The 21,051-nt window shown below is 49.7% G+C and overlaps 1 protein-coding gene across 1 annotated transcript; it reads left to right on the top strand.

The window, feature by feature from the left end:
• The first annotated feature begins 11,930 nt into the window (after positions 1–11,930).
• Positions 11,931–17,443, top strand: TCTE1 (t-complex-associated-testis-expressed 1). The gene is made up of 4 exons (XM_054399103.1): positions 11,931–12,150; positions 14,010–14,566; positions 15,384–15,833; positions 17,267–17,443. The coding sequence occupies exons 1-4, from the start codon at positions 11,970–11,972 to the stop codon at positions 17,441–17,443; spliced, it is 1,365 nt and encodes a 454-aa protein (XP_054255078.1). The 5' UTR covers positions 11,931–11,969.
• Positions 17,444–21,051: the final 3,608 nt, after the last annotated feature.

The raw sequence follows: 21,051 nt of genomic DNA, 5'->3' as shown, positions 1-21,051 counted from the left end.
TAACCCCAGAGCAGCTGGGCTGTGTCGCACGTGAGATGAAGGATAAGTCCAGACAACAGCAGCAGAGGAGGGATGCTCCTTTTCACTGGCCTCAGTGCAATACATAATGGAAGGGATGCCAATCACAGCAAGAGGTCATATCCCCTAGTTGTTTCTTCCCCTGTCTTGTTTCTTTAATTAATCTGAAAGAGAGAGCACCTAACCTGTCCACACTCCCAGGCTTTGGTGGGATTATTTTTCTCACCCACCTCACAGGTGTTCTGTGTGTGCCATTGGAAAGGCCAGGGTGAAAGGACTTCTTGCAGCCCAGCAGCTGGCAGGCTCTGTTTCTGTCCCTGTGCCCAGCACCTGCGGGCAAGGCTTGCAGGACATCCCACTATGAGCCCCACTCTCTGCAGAGCCATGCAGGCAAGCAGATGGGCCTGTCTCTCCCTGCCAGCACAGGCAAGGGGGCTGGAGGTAGGAGGTGGAACCAAATCCAGCCTAATTAAGGGTAATTACCATTCATCCCAGGAAGCAGTAGGAGACAAAACCCACGTTCTCCCAGTCTATTAATAGCTGTCAGCAGCTGCACCACGACCCAGGGAGAGCAGAAAGCTTTGGGAGAAGCAGCAGCACACAGAGCATCCTGCTCCCCTGCCCTTTAGCACTGGCTCTGCAGGGGGGCTTTTTCCTCCTTCCAGGATGCTGTTTCTTTTGCTGCTTCCCAACAAGACTCCAGGAGATGCCAACTGCTTTTAAGCACTGTTTTTCAGCAAAGAGCTGCTGGGAGCCAGCCAGAGGAGGCCCTGGAGACAGGGCTTTGGAGCCAGTCTCTCTGCTGCAACATCCTCAATGTGCTGAGTCCCCCCCAGTTTTGGCAACTTTCTGTGCTCCTCATTGAAAAAGTAGAAGCCATCCATGCAAGGGGACTCTCCAGTGCCAAGGGCAAACCTTACTGCCTCCTGTCCTAGTGAATTCCTTTGGTGTCAGGCAGCCATCAAATACCAATTGCCTCCTCCCAAATCTGATCTTCATCTCTGTGTGTGGTGCTTCCCCCCAGAGAGGTGAACCACATCTGACAGATGGGTGCTGCCTTGCTGATGGCATCAGCTAGAGATGCTGACCCACACAGCATAAAAGATTCAAATAAAATGATGCCCTGAATTGGTATGGTGACCTCTGCCTGTCACAGCATGATGTGAGGACAAAGGGGTGCTAGCAGATCTGACACATGTACAAAGGAAGCATTTTTTTGTTCTCTCTTCTGCTGCCTACAGGTGCCACTGTGAACAGTATGCTGCTTGCCATGGTCAAAAGCCCCTTGTTCTATCACTGGCCAGCACTGAAAAGGGCCCAGCCCTATCCTCAAGACCCTTTAGATATTTATATGCATTTAGAAGATCCCCTCTTTTAGAAGATCTTCTCTTTTCCAGGCTAACGAGTCCTAGGTCTCCCAGCCTCTCTTTGTAAGAGGCACTCCAGTCTCCTGATCATCCTCACAGCCCACCGTTGGACTCTCTCCAGTAGCTCCCTGTCTGTCTTGAACTGGGAAATCCAGAACTGGACACAATACTTCAGGGGAAGCTTCATGAGGACGGAGTTGAGGGGGAGGAGAACTTCACTTGACCTGCTGGCCACACTCTTCTTATACCCCTAGGATACCACTGGCTTACCTTCCTGGCCATGAGGGCACATTGCTGGTTCATGGTCAACTTGCTGTCCACCAGGACTCCCAGGCCCTTCTCTGCACAGTGCTTTTCAGCAGGTCAGCCCCTAACCTGTACTGGTGCACGGGGTTCTTCCTTCCCAGGTGCAGGACTCCACACTTGACATTGCTGAACTTTGTGAGGTTCACCTCTGCCCAACTCTCCAGCCTGTGCAGATCTCGCTGGATGGCAGCACAGCTTTCTGGTCTGTCAGCCACTCCTCCCAGTTTTGTACCATCAGCAAACCTGCTGAGGCTACACTGTGTTCCTTCATCCAGGTCACTGATGAACGTGTTGAACAAGACTGGAATGGTACTGACCCCTGGGGAACACCACTAGCTAAAGGCCTCCAAGTGGACTGCACACCATTGATCACAACACTCTATGCTCTCTCATTCAGCCAATTCTCAATCCACCTCACTGTTGACTGGTCTAACCCACACTTCCTAAGCTTACCTAGGAGCATGTTATGGGAGACAGTGCCAAAAGCCTTGCTGAAGTCAAGGTAGACAACATCCACTGCTCTCTCCTCATCTACCCAGCTGGTCACACCATCATAGAAGGCTATCAGACTGGTCAAACATGACCTGCCCTTCAGGAATCCATGCTGATGATTCCTAATAATCTTTTCCTCCCCAGCGCTGCTGGTGCAAGTGTTCACTTGGGTTTCCTTCTCTCAGCTGTTCACCTTGAAGTGGAAGATGTCTAGATTAAGAAGGGCTGCATCCAGTATCTTCTTTGAGAGGAGCAAGGCTTCTTGCTGGATCCTGTTGTTGAGTGAAACCAGGACATCCACCACAGAGAAGGGAAATATGAGACAGAAGTTTGGTTTAAAAGAGTGAGCTCCTAAGGCCATCTCTGGACAGGCAACTTGGTCTTTTAACTGCTGCAAGTCCCAGCAGCACAGAGGATGCATACAGGCCACTGCTCTCTCTCCCTGGATAATCTTCAGTAAGGGCAGCCTGCTGTACTGTGAAAGACCATTTGGGGTTAGAACAGAGGTTTGGAGCTCTCTGACAGAGACTGAGCTTCTAGTGCTCTAGAAATCATAGAACCATAGAATGGTTTGGGTCAGAAGAGACCTCCAAAGTCATCTAGTCCAACCCCCCTGCAGTGAGCAGAGACATCCTCCATTAGATCAAATTGCTCAGAGCCCTGGCGAGCCTGACCTTGCATATCTCCAAGGATAAGGCCTCAACTACCTCCCTGGACAACCTGTTCTAGTATTCCACTACCCTCACAGTAAAGAACTATCTCGTAACGTCCAACCTAAATCTACTGGTCTGTAATTTAGAACCATTGCCTCTTGTCCTATCACCACAGGCCTTTGTAAGCAGTCCCTCTCCAGCCGTCTGGTAGGCTCCCTTCAGGTACTGGAAGGCTGCTATTAGGTCTCCCCAGAGTCTTCTCTTCTTCAGGATGAAAAGCCCCAGCTCCCTCAGCCTGTCTTCATAGCAGAGGTGCCTGATCATTTTCACGGCCCTCCTCTGGACCTGCTCCACCAGGTCCATGTCCTTCTTGTGTTGAGGGCATCACAGCTGGATGCAGCACTCTAAAGTGGCAGAATCACCTTTGTCAATTGGCTGTCCATGCTTCTTTTGATGCAGCTGGGTTATGATTGGCCTTCTGGGCTGCAAGTGCACACTTTTAGCTCATGTCCAGCTTCTCATCCCAAGTCCTTTTCCACAGGGCTGCTTTCTGTCACCTCATCCCCCAGCCTGTATTGATAATGAGGATTATTCTGGCCAAGGTGTAGGACCCTGCACTTGGTCTTGTTGAACCTCATGAAGTTCACCTGGGCCCACTTCTTCAGCTTGCCCCACCCAGTTTTAAGACATGGGCAGATAAAGCAAGGATTTTTCCTTCTCTCCTCTTCCCAGGATGATGTGGTGCTGCTTTCATTCCCACACAGCTCATTTTCCAGCAAGTCCTTACAAATGCCCTCAAACAGACAAAGAACTCAGAGTGGGAGAAGCCAGGTAAGGGTAATATGTTTCTAGTTCATCATGCCCGGAATGCTAAAAAAGGTTCTCACCCTACTGCTGTAGCTCTGTCTCCAGAATGGCCCCAAATCTTTACATGACAAGCAGAAGATGCTCAGGGAATATGGTTCTGCCACGCAAGGCACTGTAAGACCTGGTTCCTCTCACCATTTATTTGTTGTGATACGAAGTTCAACTATTGTTCCACTGTCCTCAAACTCGAGGCAAAGGCAGTGGAGCTGATAATGCATACCACCATCACAGGTACTGTCTGGGGTAAATCTGAGTCCTGGCAGATGGAGGGATACAGAGGGCAGCTGTGATTTGCTGGTAGGATGCTGACCAGGAAGCAGTGCCTTCCCTCATCTCCTTCTTTAGATGTGAATGGGGGCAATGGGAATGGGTATGGGTATTTTACCCTTCACAGGCAGCTACTCCATAACATTTGAGGAGCAACTTGCACTGCACACCCCACTGGAAATGCATGCTAACATCTACATGCCTAGAAACAATGTGACAACATTAATAGATGAGGGGAGAGCAACTGATGTCATTGACCTGGACCTGAGCAAAGCCTTCGACACTGTCCCACACCACATCCTGGACTCCAAACTGGTGACACATGGGTTTGATGGGTGGACCACGAGATGGATAAAGAACTGGCTTGATGGCTGCACCCAAAGAGTGGCTGTGAATGGCTCCATGTCCCAGTGGAGGCCAGTGACAAGTGGAGTCCCTCAGGGATCAGTCCTGGGACCAGTCTTGTTCAACATCTTTGTCGGTGACATGGACAGTGGCATTGAGTGCACCCTCAGCAAGTTTGCTGATGACACCAAGCTGTGTGGTGCAGCAGACAGGCTGGAGGGAAGGGATCCATCCAGAGGGACCTTGACAGGCTGGAGAGGTGGGCACAAGCCAACCTCATGAGGTTCAACAAGACCAAGTGCAGGGTCCTGCATCTGGGTTGAGGCAATCCCAAGCACAAATCCAGGCTGGGCAGTGACTGGCTGGAGAGCAACCCTGAGGAGAGGGACTAGGGGGTGCTGGTGAATGAGAAGCTCAACATGAGCTGTCAGTGTGCACTTGCAGCCCAGAAAGCCAACCAAATCCTGGGCTGCATCAAGAGAAGTGTGGCCAGCAGGTCAAGGGAGGTGATTCTCCCCCTCTACTCAGCTCTGGTGAGACCCCACCTGGAGTACTGCATCCAGTTCTGGAACCCCTGTTACAAGAGGGATATGGACATGCTGGAACGTGTCCAGAGAAGGGCCACCAGGATGATCAGAGGGCAGGAGCACCTCTCCTATGAGGACAGACTGAAAGAGTTGGGACTGTTCAGTCTGGAGAAGAGAAGGCTCCGAGGTGACCTTATTGTGGCCTTCCAGTATCTGAAGGAAGGGGGCCTACAAGAAAGTGGGGAGGAACTTTTTAGGATGTCAGGTAGTGACAGGAGTAGGGGGAATGGAATAAATCTGGAAGTGGGGAGATTCAGAGTGGACATGAGGAAGAAGTTCTTCACCATGAGAGTGGTGAGAGCCTGGAATGGGTTGTCCAGGGAGGTGGTTGAGGCCCCATCCCTGGAGGTGTTTAAGGCCAGGCTGGATGAGGCTCTGGCCAACCTGATCTAGTGTGGGGTGTCCCTGCCCATGGCAGGGGGGTTGGAACTGGATGATCCTTGTGGTCCCTTCCAACCCTGACTGATTCTATGATTCTATGATTCTGAATAAATGTTAAGGTAGATAAAGAGTTAACACAAATATTTTTTCAGCTACCAATACTTGTTTTCAGCATATGATTGCATCCAGGTCAACAACTGACTGGAATACTTGGACAATATTGTTTCTGGGAATCAGTGACTCTGGGCAGACATAGCTGGAGTCCATTGGACTGTGAAGTCTTCAAAACATGACATGTACATTACATTAGCCATGAGGTAGGCTAAAGACTTCAGTGTTGATGGCTTGTGGAAGGCTCAGCTCAGAAACTGAGCACAATTGTGGAAGCAGTTCAGGGGGGTTGTCTCTGTAGATCTGATTTGGCTATCTCCTTTGTTACTCAGGAGTGGAACTGAATGCATGTGTGGAAATCAGTGCAAAAGAAAAAAATATTGCTCTTATTTCTGTTTTTCAAGATCTCAAAAGCCCTGGAGATATGTTCCCATGAATAACATGGTCATTGTGGGGACCATGTGTTTGTGAAAGGCTTATGACACCCCCACTGTGTTAACCACCAGCTTGACTCAGAGGAGGTGTCACTGTCTTCTCAAGGGCTGAGTGACAGAATCAGGCCACACCTAGAAAAGAAGTACATTGCTGCCAAAGTCTAACTCCCCATCTTTCAAACTCACAAAGGAGGCCTCGAAACTCTCATCCTTTTTAAAATCCATGCCTTTTTTATTTATTGGTTTCTTGCTGAGCCTTTTGGGTAATCTTGGATCATGTTTGTAACATCTTCTTCACGACCAAGAGGTATATTTTATTTGAAAGTCAGCACAGTTTCCTTAAAATGCCAGCTATCATGGGACTTGCAGGACCTATCATGAGAGCTGGCACCAGCATTATGTATGCTCCCACAGGGCACAGGCTGACTATGCTTGTCATGTACCCACTACTGAGCACATCAGCATTTTGAAGGCATGAGAGAAAGCCACACTTCAGTCTGAAAGTGTGCTTGGCAAATACCATACTTAGATATGAGAAATGGGAAAGAGGAGATGTGTGCTTTCATCATTTTAGAATGGAAGAAGAGCAGACTGAGGAGGAGAGAGAAGGGCATGCAGTAGATGGGCCAAGATCTTGCTGTTGGGGAGGTTGTCAGATTTGTCCTCCTTCCCTTCGGACCTCCCTGTGACCCATCACTCAGGGGCAACAGACCCAAAATATGGGGCCTTGAAGACTCATGCACCAGTTTCAGGCACCTACAGCATATCTTTAGCAAAGAAGTTGTGAATACTTATGAGCTTGAAAATGAAAATGTGCAACGAAACCCTGAGCATAGCAGCACATTCACCATTCAAATACTGGTACCTATCCATTCATGGAGCACTGCTTGCCCTGCTCTTGCCATGCCACAGCAGCTGCCACTGCAGGAGTATGCAAGACTTCTGCAAATGTCCCCACCAGCACCCCTGGAGCAGCTCCTTGGGCCAGCATGGGATACTAGGGTCATTGTGGTGTGCTTGCACTTCTGCGCCGGAAAAGCAAGTTCCCACCTAGGCTCAGCGCTGCAGGCCTCCAGCACTGGGTTTCAGCAGCTGCAGTGGGGTGGGGTGACAGGGGAGCACGAACACAAATGCCATCCCACTGCCTTCTCGCTGCTTCGGTCCCCGCTGCGGCTGCAGCAGCCGCAACAACCGCTCCTCCCCTGCCCCTCCCCTGCCCCGCCGCAGCCACCGCCCCTCCCCGGCAACGGCCGCGTCCCCAGCAACCGGCGGTGGAGGGCCGGACGGGCCAGAGGCAGGGTTCGGGCTGTTTGCACCCTCCTGCCCCGCAGCCACGGGCCGGGACTGCCGACAGAGCCGGCAGGCGAAACGCACGGGGCCGGAGAGCGAGGAGGGACCCTCCGTGTTTCACGTCCGGGGCTGTCGATATCCCCTCCCGGTGACCTCGCCTCGGTGGACACCTCTAACCCCAGCTCCTCGGCAGCTGGCAGGTCTGATTCTTAATCAAGCGGCCGGGCTAATGAATTTTCTTCCTTCTCGGGAGCTCTGGAGAGGAGTTTCGCTGGCAGAAGGGTGCATAGAGTCACATCACGAGCATCTCAGGGAGCTGGGCTGAGGGGTCTGGCGGGGGACAGGGGCCATTTAGCAGCAGCCAGATGTTCTCACCTCTGGGGGACGAGAGGCTTCTCTTCTGAGTCTTCACGAGGAGCTGACAGGACAGAGCCAGCTGCGTGCAGTGGCCAGGACAGCAGGTCCTCAAGTGCTTTTGCATTTCTGCCATCCCCTTGGGCAGCAGTCCTTATCCTGGTGTGCTGACAGATACCCAGGACCAGAGCACTGGCTCCAGTGATAACATTAACCTTATTCCCAAATGGCAGGCTGGCCCCATTCTGCCCAATGTCCTGTTACAGACAAATTCCATTATATCTAAAGTGAAACAGATTGCTCGTTTGGCACACTTTTCGTTTAAACACACTTAAAGCCCATTGCAGAGATTCAGCCCCTTGATGTGCCTGCACTACACTGCCCTAATGCACACTTGGCGTCTGCAATTCCAAGTGCATGTCCCTGCAGGTGACAGTGGGACCAGCAGTGTTAGCCAGCCCTCGGCATCATTTGCCAATGTCCTCACTAGCCTGCCTGGAGCAGAGGTAGCAGCACAAAGGCCAGGACACCTGCAGAACAGCTGGCATTTTCAGGGTGATGCTGCAGTGTCATGAGAGCCTTCTCGTGTAGACAGAGCTTCAGTGCAAATGCAATCTTGGCTGAGGCATAAACACCTTCAAAAATAATTTCTCCTACACTTACAAGCTCTCCACTAAACACAGTGTTTATAGTTGCTCCATTTCTGGGATCACAGTACTGCTGGCAGGAGGCATCAGACAAAGATCACTCATTTCCATGCAACTGTTTTTGTTTTGTTTTTTTTTTTTAGCTCCCTCCCCCCCCCCCCCCCCCATCTCTCTGGGATTTAGTTTGGGTCAAAAGACCAGGAATATTTTGTTTCCAGATCAAAACAGGTTCAGCTGAAGAAAGTTTGTTAGACATGCCAGGTAGCAACCTAAGTTGACTGAATGAGTGGACTTCTATCCATTTCTATAAGGGAAAGGAAGTTCTACTATGATTTACCTTTCAGCCTCATCTGGGTGTTAAATGGCACAAACTGGGAGTTTACTCCGTTACCCTTTTCATTGTGTATTATTTAATAAAAGGGGTAGGTGGCTGATGCGTATGCAGTGTGGGTGGGAGGAGTGTGCATTAATGCTGTTGACTTGGCTTTTTGGTAATGAATTATGGCACATCTGTGGTGTTTCAGTATGCACTTAGCAAGCTCAGCTATGGAAACTGGCTTGGCGTGTTAGCTCTGGCTGGGTGAGTCTCCTGCAGCCGAGGTGGAAGTGATACAGCAGTGAAAGAAGTCCTTTCCCTGGTGGTGGGCTGTGGTGAGGGTGGTGGGAATGGATGCACTGTGAGCAGTGACTCAGCGTCAGACTGAGTCCTCCCCCTAGCATGGTGGGCATGGGGTTGATTCAGACACTTTGTGGGCTGGCTCTCATATGCCGTCAGCCTTGCTATTGCTGGCTACACACCAATGCTGAATGGAAATGGTAGAGTCAGCTGAGACTACTTGTGGAGCTCAGGTCAAGAGAAAGCTCCTCCGCATCCTGGACACAGACAGCTCAAGCTGTCTGCTTCTCCTTTGGGGTCACTCTGAGTTGGGGCTGGCCCATGGCTATGTAGCACACACCATCTGACCTCCTACTGCAGGTGTGCTTTGCTCACCAAGCTTCCTCCAGCATATGGAGGGGCTACACTGTTTCTAGAGTTGGATTTGTGCTCTGCCTGGGAGCTCTGCCCGGGAGCTGTCTCTCACTTGGTCTCTAGGAGCCCCTTTAGAGGGTCTGCACGCACCATGGGTTCCATACCCTCTGAAAATGGATCTGCCATTGGTAAAGCACAAATCAGATAATTTGTGGCTGGAATGAAGCCACTAAAGAATCTTAGGCCACTGATGCTGCACTGGTTTTCCCCAACAGCTGGCTTTTAACAATTGCTTCCAAAAGGTCAGGAAAGCCATCAGAAGCTCCAATTAGCTGTGAGTGGCCTAGAGGATAGAGTGACACAGATGCTTTTTGAATAGGAGGATGGACTGAGCAAGGAGAAAACATTTTTCCTAGTTGCTTCTCCTCTGTTAATGCCACCTATCTGCCATCTAGCTATGCTTTGCCCTTCTGCTGAAGTGCATCTCCCCCCTTTTGACAGCTCCCTTGCGGGGCCTTCCTCATATGTCTTTTGGGGGGAAAGGAGCAGAGAGAGGAACACTAGCAAAGACAGCTACAAAGCTTTCAGGGAGAGATGGGCCCAGGCAGTACAAACTGGGACCCCAGGGAGAGGAGAAGGGAGCTGCCTTGTACAGGGAAAGGACCAAAGACATTTCATCTGGGAACCACTGTCTGGCTCAGGCCTGTCACAGGGGAGGAGCCATTTAGGATCCAAATACTGTTGAGCTGAGAGATGTTTTGGCACAAGATATTACATAGCAGCTATCTTCTGTACAGGATGTTACCACAGGATCCTTTTGATTCTACTGTGGTGCAAGGCCATATTTACCCTGATGCATCTTGTCAGTCTTGCAGGAAGTTGTCCTCACTTCCGACATTGCCATCCATCCATCCATCCATCCATCCATCTGTCCGTCTGCTTCATGTTTCTTTTAGGTGGCCTGCAATCTCTTAACTGCCCAGCCCTGCACCGCAGCCCTGTTATGTCCAATTAGCCTCAGTAAGGGTCAGCATGGCTCTGTAATCCCTTGAAGAATCTCACCAAGCCTGGGCACTCTTGTTGAACCCATAACTCAAGGGGCAGACTCCTTTTGAGTGTCTTCTCTGCCTCTTTCAGAATGGCAGGGCTGTTAAGAGAACCATTAGGGCTTCTATACAATAACCATACATGTGGAATCTTGACAGCTGAGCGCACTGGTTCTGAGGTTAGGTTAGTGTTGTGGCCACTGCTCTGAGGGCAGCTTCTGGCTGCATGCAGAATGCATGATTCCTTAGCTGACCAATTCCTTAGCATGCTGCCTAGAGCAAAACAATAACATTCCATGTGTGCCAAGAACAACATCCTTACATTGGCATCCTGTGATTGGAACATGCTGCAGAAGCCACCTCCTTGACATGCTGGCACCTCTTATTGGGAAAAGATTTTAGCTTATATATGTGATTGGGTTTTACTGGTAAAGGGATTGGTAACAAAGAATATAAAAAACAACCACTCTGAGCAATAGTCGCTCACTCTCTCGGGTTGGGGACTTAGGTAGGAACGGCTTTGGTTAGGGCTGTTAGGGAATTCTGCTTCTGTTAGTTCACTGCTTCCTCTGGCAAGGGCTTCAGTGTAGGGATACTGCGAGGGATACGCTCGGGACTTCTGTTAGCTGCTTCGTCAGTTAAGGGTTTCTGGGATTTCTGCTCTAAGTGAGATGTAATGTAATGCAAGGGATTCTACAACAGCAATAAAGGACTTCTGGGGAGAACTTCTGAGATTCTCTGCTCTCTGCATTTCTGGAACCTCTCTTCTCTACAGCAATGGGGTTCATGCCTTCATTCGTCACCCTATGGCCCCCAAATCGGGGGGGAAAGAAAAACAACAGGGTAGGAAATAGAACATGAGAAACTTTGGTCTGCGAAAGCTCCACAAAGCTAACAGGGCTGGTCATACTGCCTTCTGCTCCAGGGTGGTTCTTGTAGCTCATATCTGCTTACACTCAGTGTGGTCTGAACAGTCCGAGCCATCTCTTCAGTTAATGGATGTTTGGAAGGAGTTCAGCTGGAAAGTAATTGGAAAAAGCAGAAAAAAATCTTGGAATACACTTGCAGTGTATCCATATTTAAAGATGGCTCTTCAAAGAGTCGTGAGAACAGCCATACTGGATCAAACCAGGGGACAGTCTGGCCCAGTAATCCCATCTCGACAGTGGCTAGAAGCAGATGCCTGGAGAAGAGTAGAAAACCAATGCAAGTATGTGTTGTTTCTTTCCTCCAGCACTCACCCTATCTCCAGCTGTGTTCAGCTCACACTGAGCCAGATGTGGTTTCTATGCATTGAATTATCCCTATGAGATTTTTCTTCCATGGACTGGTCCTGGAACCTGCACAGATCCTCAGCATTCACAACATCCCATGGCAAGGAATTGCCCAATTCCATTGCAGACTGTGTGAAGAACCATTGTTTTCCTTTGCTGTAAACCCAGCTTCGCTCAGCTTCATTTATTTCTTGTACTGGAAAAGATGGTAAACAATCAATTCCTGTCCATCCTCTTCAACAGCCCTCTGAATTAACACCATATTATTGTCTGCTTATTACATGTGGTACCTAAAGTCCTCTTTGTACAGGGCAGTGTACAAAGATAATGCTGGTTAATAGTTGTTTTGCTGCAGTGCATCCAGTCCAAGCAGAAGAGGCAGGCAAAAAGCAGGGGCCCAGCGCATTACAGGAGAGCAGTGTGTGCAGACCATTCTTATCACTGGCCTCTTTCTAGTGTTGCCTTTTCCTTTTGCAGGCCACCCAGCTGGAAATTGGAGTGATGGCTGTAAAGCAATTTTCCTGTTGCTTCATCTGAAGGAGAAGTGAATCCTGAGCAGGATGCAGCGGCCAGTGGCCGGTGACAGGAGCACAGCCATTCCCTCCCGGTACCCGTCCCAGGCCGGCCTCACTCCTGGCTCGTACTACACGCACCGCATCATCGAGGATCCCGAGTGGTCCCTTGCCACTGTGCCCCACCTCACTGAGCTCTGTCTCCAGCACATCGCTGACAATTTTGAAAGTAAGCAGAAGCATGCTTCCCCTGGGACACAGAGAGAGAGAGTCAACAAGGCAGGCAGATGCATCTGAAAGGCAGAGTGTGGTACCCAGTCCTGCCAAAGGAACAGATGGGGAGAAATATCCCCTCAGGCAGCTAGTTAAATGAACTGTTTAGTGGCTAAGTATGTACTTGTAGACTTCAGGGATGGCTGTAGTCCTCTGGGCTGCTGTCCTGGACATGACTCTGCCCTAACTTTGTCCTTGTTTCTTTCCATGTTCTCCTGGACTCACTTACCTCAAAAACGGCCTCTGCAGTTACTGTTGCTTTCTTGTGGTTCATGCATGCTGTGGTAGTACATAAGGATGGAGCTCCATTGTGCAGTGTGCTGTACAAAGAGATGGAGAATTATTCCTTACTTGGAGGAGCTACCACCTCAGAATAAGCATTGTACTCACAATCTCAAGCCTTCTCTATGGTTTTTGGTGGTGATGTGACAAGTTATACCCTCAGGTAGAGAATGTGCCTTTGAAGCAGGTGGACTGATGAAGCAAAGCAAACCAGAAAAAGCATGTTTCATCTGGGAACTGGGTGAAAGGAAGGGCCTACCTGTCTTTTTGGCTGGCTCAGTGAAGTAGCAGCAAAGACCAAAGGTAGATCTAAGGCTATATTCACACTGGGACTCTAAGACAGTACGGAGGAGCTCAGTGCTGCCTTACAGCAGGAGCTGATGGTATCTGGGGGTCTGAGCTGGAACACTCTTGCAGTCTTATCAGCCTTGTCAGCTAGCCTGATGCCAATGGATCAGACTAGCTGGATTCGACTTACATTGTGTGCACATAAAAGCAGTGTTCTCGTTGGTTTGGGCACCCTGATGCCTTTACCCGAGCTGTGCAGATGCATCTTTCCCACTGCTATGGCTAGTCCAGTTCTGCCCACACATGCTCCACCTCTGCTTGTGTAGTGGGACTTTACAGAGAAGGTCACTGCAGTGCCAGCTGTAGAATACTGGAGAAAAGACTCCAGGAAGAGGCTGTGGTAAAACTCCGGATGTCCTGAGGAAGGCAATGCCACAGAGGAAATATAAAGGTAACCCTACTTTGTGTCTCAAAATCTGATTTCCCATGTGCAGACAGTCCTCTCCACTGATGATTTCTGTTACTCAACTATTAATTACTTGTCAACAACCATTCATGGTATGAGTATGCACACATTTTCTCTGGCATTTCATACCACAAAGAACTTCCACCAGAGAGAAGCCAGCTGAGCCTTGGGGTGAGCGTCAGGAAAGAGCCTAAGAGGAGAAAACTCCTGGGAAAAGAGAACTTTTATTTAAAAGAGGTGGATCTAAAGGCTAAAAGTGTGTCTCAGTGTCTAAGAGGGTGTCTTAGTGGAAAGGAACAGGAATCAATTCAGGGTAAGACAGCACTTGAGTAAAAATAAAAATGCAAAAAGACTTGCACAAAGAGCACACAGACAGTTGTCCTCAAATATGATCCCTCAGCGTGCTTAGAATCCAAAGGGAGAAAGTTCAGCAAATGGCAAACCAAACTCTCCCATCACTGTAAGGCTGAACTAGCTCTCTTTGGAGATGAAGTCCTGCTGTGAATATAAACTGCATTCAAATTAAATTTAAACTGGGAGCTAAGATTCTGATGCTGTTCACAAATATTATGGGAATAAACCCCTTTATCAATTTTATTGTAGAAGTTAGAAATCCTACATAGCTTAGCTTCCTGCACCAGCTGCTGGCAACTGAGAAGACAATTAGTATCAGCAGAGCAGAGGGCATGGGCACACAGCTGGAGGTCCAAGTAGAATCATAGTGCAAGCCACAGTTCTTGCAGCCCAAATCAACCTCTTCTTCTCTTCATTCCCTCCAGAGAACCCTATTTTGGACTGTCTTCTGCCTGAACACCAAAAGAAGGTGCTGGCCAGGCTCTCCACTGGCCTTCCACTTGCTGTGACTGCCAACCTAGTAAGCGATGAGGACTACTGGAAGAGGTGCTGCACTGAGCGCTGGCAAGTGTGTGATATCGCCGCCTATGGAGATAGCTGGAAACGGATGTTCTTCGAACGTCACCTGGAGAACATCCTGAAATGTTTCATCCCTAACACCACAGATCCCAACCGAGTCCTAGAGCTCATCCCTCTCTGCAAAGACTATGTGCGAAAACTGGAGGTTGATCAGTTCCTACCACCAGTGCAGGTGGATCAAAAGGAGGAGAAGGATGACCTCTCTGATTTTGGATTCAACGAGGTCTCCATGCATCACTATGACCTGGGAGCCCTCATTACTGCTCTCCCTCATCTTGAAGAGCTTCATCTTACTTACGGCGTGAAGGACTGTGGCATGAACTTCGAGTGGAAGCTCTTTAACTTTACCCACCAGGACTGCTGCAACCTAGCTGCCGCTGTGAAGATGTGCCACAACATGAAAGTAGCATATCCCAAACTGAACCTTCCTTCCTCAGTTAGACCTTTGAATTGTCCAGGACAATTCAAAGAAAAGAACCGGTTTTACTTGCCAGCAGCACCCTTCCTTTTGCAAGCTGCAGTCTGGCAGAGTGCAGATGTTAACTTGCTGGCCTGATGCTGAGCGTCTTGTTCTGTATATGTCCTTGTTAGAACAGGGTGTTAGAGGGCCGGTGAGAAAAACACTTGCTCTCACTGAACATGTTCCCTGTGGCACAAGAGAAAGCAACACCCCTGTTTGAACCCCTCACATAGTTCTGGGAGAGAGGAGAGGAGAAGCCCAGCAAGAGTATTTCATTAGTTTTGTTAGTTATGCTAAATAAATACAAGTCAACATGTCCCAGAGGACATGGGGCTCTCATGGGGCTATTAAAGGTGCCCTGACCACACAGAACATTGCCCATCAGAGAGAGCACTCTCGTTACTATCAGTACATGTGCTCAGCCAGTGTTTGAGTGTGATCTGGAGTGAGTTCTGCTGTTACTCTCTCCAGACATTTGGGCAGCTCTTTTAATTTAGCCCCCTGTGTCAGAGATCCTGTGGAGTCAGAGGAGAGGAGCAGGCACTTGCAGGAGATGAATAGGTATGGGATGTTGGTGGCATGCTCTGCTTGCTGGAAGTGTCTGCCCACTATTAAACTAGTTTAGCCTTGCTAAAGGTGTCTGAAGTGAAGGGAGATGAATCCTGTCTGGTAGACCACAGGCTTAACTCGCTTGAGGTCTTGTACAGAGCTCCGTTCAAAGCAGTGGCTATTTTAGTGTTCCTGTCCTTTATCCCCACAGGTTTTCAAGCTGACACAAAGCAAAGTTGATGATGAGAAGACCAAGCTGCTGGTCCGTAACTTGCTGGATCACCCCTGCTTGGTTGAGCTGAACTTATCCCATAATCTCATTGGGGACAAGGGGGCACAAGCTGTTGGCAAATTGATCAACCGCAGCAGATTAGAGACCCTCAATCTGTGTAACAACCAAATCCATCACCTGGGGGCTCAGGCTCTTGCTCAAGCCTTGGCTGAGAACTCCACCTTGACCTCCCTGAATCTGCGCCTCAACTATGTGGAGGACAAAGGTGGGCAGGCGATAGGTCATGCCCTGCTGACCAACACCACTCTGAAGTCCATCCATCTGGGAAGTAATAACCTGTCGGAGCCAACTGCTACACTTTTCTCCCAGGTCCTGGTTCAGAATACCACCCTGATAAGTATCAACTTCTCGTGCAACCACCTGGGGCTGGTAAGAGAATCTCCTTCTCCCTGCAGTTTGTGAGCCTGTGTGGTGGCATTGCACAGCAGATGCTGAACCTGCTCTGCCCCAAAGCTGCAGAGGCAAATACATCTCTCACTTTGCAATCTTGCTGCAGTAACAATCAGTTGCAAGCAAGGAAGAGACTCTAGCAGTCTCTCTCCTCCTCAGCAGGGAGGAGAAGGATGTCTTCTTGGCACTCACATGCATTTATCTCATTTGTTACATCTAGCTCTGTTTACAGGGCTGAATCTGGCTTCCAGGATTTGGGCAGAGAGGGAAAATCTAAAACCAAGGAGTATGTCGGGGAAAAATCCCAGCCACTTCACACTTATGGGAGTAGGTAATAATGGCAGGCAGAATGAGACAAGGGCTGTATGCGTATCCTCCGTGCCTTGGATCTGCTGTGCCATCTGTCACCTAGCAGCACACAGATAGTGTCACCCTTCCAGACTTTCTGCTGTCCATCACACACTCAGGGGAGACTGCTAGAAAATTGGCTTGGTTGTTGAGCTCCTTTAACCCACCCTGCAGCTCTGGAAGGGTGTGGTAGGTCAAAAATGTCACATCTGGGTGCATGTAAGTGGCTTCTAAACCACAGGCTTATGTTTTCTAGACAGAAGCACCCATATATCTTAATGATGCAGCCTGAAGGGCTGCAGAGTGCAACATGCCCACAAACCAGACTGCTTCTCTTCTGCTGATTAAAAAGAGCTTTAGAAATCTGAAACTAGACAGCCAAATACAATCATGCTGGCTTTTAAACTTTCTGTGCTGCCTCCATTTTTCTCACTGTCACAATAAAGAGACAGCAAGACCAGCTGTCTCTGCTGGCAGGAATATTGGCATCAGTGCTTTTGACAATCATTTTAAAAGGCTTTGACGGCAGAAAATCTTTTTTGAGTTTCTAGAGATGCATCAAATTCAGGCTGGACTTCAGTTGTGTGAGATGTTCCCCCAGGAAAGCCAACAGAGCCTGGGAGATGGCATCGAGGCAGGAGACTGCCAGCACTGGAGCACTTTCCACTGCTGTCACAAGGCATAAAGCACTAATCACACTGCCATTTGTCCCCATCCAGCAGTGATCTGGCAACCAGGGGACAGGGGAGAGCAGAGACTCCTCTCAGGTTATCATCTCTAGCCATGCTATTAACCAGCCTGATCTTGAGGACTCCTGACATGGTACCCAGAGGGAGTCATTAGCATGTGTCATATCACTGAGTGCTACATAAGCTTATACTCCCTCCCTGTGTACTTCTGTGAGCAACATTTTGGTCTTAGGTGAAAGACCTTGTCCCTTTTGGCACTATCTCATAGGCTTCCAGTCACCAGCAGCAGATGTTGCCTGGGGAAGAAGAGAAAGGTAGGAATGCACTTCACTTTTGGATCTCCTTCTTTAACTCCTTCTCCTCACCCGTTTGCAGGATGGTGGGAAGCAGCTGCTCAAAGGGCTGGCGGATAACAAGGCTTTGACCGAGTTTGACCTCCGCATGACAGAGGTGGGCCAGGAGACTGAGTACCTCATTCACCAAATTGTGTGGGCCAACCAGGAAGCAGCAAGGCTGAGGCCTATGCAGTGCTCTACCACCAAACCCCTCTGAAGAAAACACTTCAGAGAGCAAGGAGCCTTCAACCACCTAAATGGTCTACTTCAGACCTAACCTTTGGGGCGAGGCAGCTCCTTTAGGCTTCTTCCTGAGAAGGACATGTATGGAGGGAATGTTTCTAGCTCCTCAGCAGCTTTTTCTGGATGTTGCCCTGCTCAAGGATTTATTTGTTTTTATAGCAAAATCTGTCTGGAGTTTCATATATGGACAGTGAAAAGTTTAAAAAAATATATCAATAAATGGTCTCTCCACCATGGTTCCCTGCTTTGGGTCACTATGCCTTTGATCAGTGTTAGCCTGTTTTGCAAACAGGCAAATTCTTTACAACCTTAATTAGTAGTGCTTGCTTACCTTACTTAGTAGTGCTCTTCTGCGCAAATACGTCAAAAATATTTGTTTCACGTAACTTCAGGCTAGAGGGGTCCCTGCAGAACTGCTAGCCCACACAGCCCACAGGCTTGAAAACAAAACAGCATCCTGGGACTTGGAGGAAAATGGAGCAGCTTCCTTCCGCCCCACAGGCTGTGGCCACATGAACACAGGACACAGCACATACTCAGTTGCCTCAGTCCTTTGACCAACTAAGGAGAGGTCAGCATGGAATTAAGTAAATGGGCTGACCTCCATCCCTTCCTGCCCTCTGAGCAATGCAGGGGCTTCATGTGTCTTCCAACCCCACCTGGTACCAGTGCTGACAGACCCACTACTGGCAGCCACCTCAGTGACTCATCTGAAACTTTTATTACACTGATTTGGTTTACAATCTTTGTACTTCGATATTTCCAACAAAAAAGGCAACATTGTGATATACTGTTTGAACATATATAGAGAGACAGACAGAGCTAGATCATATTGACAATTGAAAAGTAAAAACTGTTTCCCAGTGTTCACAAAAGAAATTGTTTGCCACGTACCCGCTTCTGCCTTGCTCCACCTGATGCATACAGATGTGCGCGGTCTCCTGGGCCCTGGACAACAGGACTGTCACCTGCACCCTGTCACGCCCTTATATATCACAAAGGGTGGAGCGTGAGGCTGTCCCGAGCAGTGGTAGCCACACAAGGGGTGCCAACAGGGCTTAGTCCCAAGCCCCCACAGGTCTTCGTAGCTCCCTTCCCCAAACACTCACAGATGCTCCAAGGGCAAAAAATCCTAACCAGCAGCAGCAGCAGCTGTGAAACCTCCTCATCTGGGTATCTCCCACTACTTTGTTTCCCATCCTCGAGACCGAGGTATTGAATAGATTTACTTCTTTTTATTTGCATTTACGAAATATTTCCATTGAATGACACACCTGAACGAGATGAGAACTCATGTTTAGAAACAGCAGAAAAGACCCAGATCAGCATCAGGCTGATGAAGGAACAGCTCCAGCAGCAAGGCTGGGGTGAGGGCTTAATGGGTGTGGCCTGGTCCTGGGCCAGCCTGCTTGTAGCTCCAAGTACAGGGCTGCGTCTGGTCAGCCAGTTGTGCCATGCTGGAAGGGCAGTGATGAAATCCCTCATACATGCTAGCAGACACACAAGGAGGAATTGGCCACCAGAGCCAGCAAGGAACAGGAAAGAGCTTGAGAAAACTATTGTCACAACTGTTGACTTATTTGTATGATACTCATGTCTCCTCTTCCTGCAAAAGGCCAAGACCGTTGACACCACCCGAGCACCCTCCAAACCCACTCCTGGGTTACCATATGCAGGAATGCCAGGACAGGTCACTGCTGCCTGAAGAATCCTTTGCCTTCCCCCACATCAATCTTTTGGACAAAGACCAAGGCCTAAGGCACATAGTCCCTACCACTCACACACCCAAGACCAACAGTCCACGATCTGCAAAGGCTGAAACCATTTCAAACACCACACACACAGGTAAAAATGAAAGCTCTGACTGCAGTAGCTGATTGTCTGAGTGTGAAGAGTCCCGTTGTTTGTGGGCCACTTCTCAGGTTCAGGTCTAGCTACCATGGTGTGGAACTGCCTTGCAGAGCAGTAAGTTGAGACCACTCTGTGCTGGGAAGGGCACATGCCAGCACAGGGCCCTTAACTTTTCCATTAGATCCATCCCCAAGGAGTACTGAAGGGCTTTGAGGAAGGGGGGCAGCTATTGGCCTCTCTCTTAGAGGAGGGAATGATCTCTGGCACCCTGCCTAGAAGCTGGTCTTCCCTCTCACTGCCATCCACCCATAGAGCGCAGGTGGCACTCAGCAGCCGAGAGACCCCATCCAAGCTGGGAGCATCCCCTCACCTGTGGGTCTGTGCCAGAGAGACAAGGGGAGATGGAGGTGGCCAGGAAATGAAGGAAGAGGAATGACAGAGGGGATTGCACTTGGACTACACCAGCGGGTGCCCCATCGGGCCAGAGCAGGGGTGCCCGGCTGGCTCCCTCCAGCAGCAGATGGTAAGCCCTGCTGCTGCTGCTCTGAGCACAGCATGTGTGGCGGCAGGAGCCAGCGGCCAGCTTCACAAGCCTGCTGACTTTAGCTGACAGCAACCCAGGCATCGACTCACAAGGTGTCATGCTGGCATATGTCATAAACAGGAGGCAGGTTGATTTCGAGCACCAGTGGGGGGCGGAGGTGCAGGCTGCCGTGGGTATGGGCAGAGGCTGTGCGTGGAAATGATTGTTGCGTTCAGCCTTCCTTTGCTCCCATGGAGCTGAGTTTGTCCATGCTGAGCTTCTGCTGGGTACCTGCTGACCCCCTGTACAGCCAGTTGAGGTGCTGGTAGTTGGGGTTCAACAGTAGGAGGGAGAGTGGTGGCGTGTGTGCTGCCCCTCAGACAGCACAGGAGAGCTGTCCCCAGACTGGGTGAGGGCAGGCTCAGAGCATTTCCAGGTTGCCTCTTACAGGGCATACTATGAAGTGAATTAAGGAGTAAATGTTTTTAAAATGCAGTGCCAAGCACATGCAGGCCATGACTGCGTGCCTAACTGATGCAAGCTCTCCTGATTGCTGGGGGGAGACACTGCTTTATCCGGTCAGCACCTACACCACACATAACCTGTGCGCAGCAGTCTCCCTCCAATGTCCCTCACCAGCTAGCCCCAGCCAGGCCCCACACACTGCCTTGCTGCTGGCAGGGTAGTTTTGGCTAACCTAGAACTTCTGCTTCCTGTTTTGGCCACAGTGAAGAAGGATGAATTCTGAGCTCACAAGGCTGGGAAGCTGGAGAGGAGCACAGAGCCAAACCCTGCATCAGCCTCCCTAGGTGGGGAGGGACAGCTCAGAAATGAAGCATTCCTCCTCCCTACAGGCTATGCCTGAAATAGCCAAGCCTGTCAGATCCCTGTCCCCAGCTGTGATGGATTAGCCTCTCAAGGCACAAGGCAATTTATTCATTAGTGACATTTACACCTTGTGGCTGCATTAGCCATTGTGGTTTGGTGACATGTGCTCAAGCTGTCACTGCTGGGCTTGGAGGCAACATTACTGCTCTAATGATGCAGTGAGGCTTGGCCTGGGCACCTCTGCTTGGAAATACCTCCTGCCTGTCTCCTTGGCGAAAACATGCACAGTCTGCTTTGAAAGCCCACTTTGTTGCCAGGCTTCTTCATCAAATGTCCTGTTTCCTCTGTTTTGCCTCCACCCTCCCTGTCTCACAGCACTG

The sequence above is a fragment of the Indicator indicator genome, chromosome 2 (assembly GCF_027791375.1).
Source record: "Indicator indicator isolate 239-I01 chromosome 2, UM_Iind_1.1, whole genome shotgun sequence".
Classification (NCBI taxonomy): Eukaryota; Metazoa; Chordata; class Aves; order Piciformes; family Indicatoridae; genus Indicator; species Indicator indicator.
This window is presented reverse-complemented; position numbering and strand designations above follow the sequence as displayed.

Coding starts and splice junctions, on each gene's coding strand:
- TCTE1 (XM_054399103.1), top strand. CDS start 11,970: ATGCAGCGGCCAGTGGCCGGTGACAGGAGCACAGCCATTCCCTCCCGG. Junction 12,151..14,009: donor CATCGCTGACAATTTTGAAA/GTAAGCAGAAGC, acceptor CATTCCCTCCAG/AGAACCCTATTTTGGACTGT. Junction 15,834..17,266: donor CGTGCAACCACCTGGGGCTG/GTAAGAGAATCT, acceptor ACCCGTTTGCAG/GATGGTGGGAAGCAGCTGCT.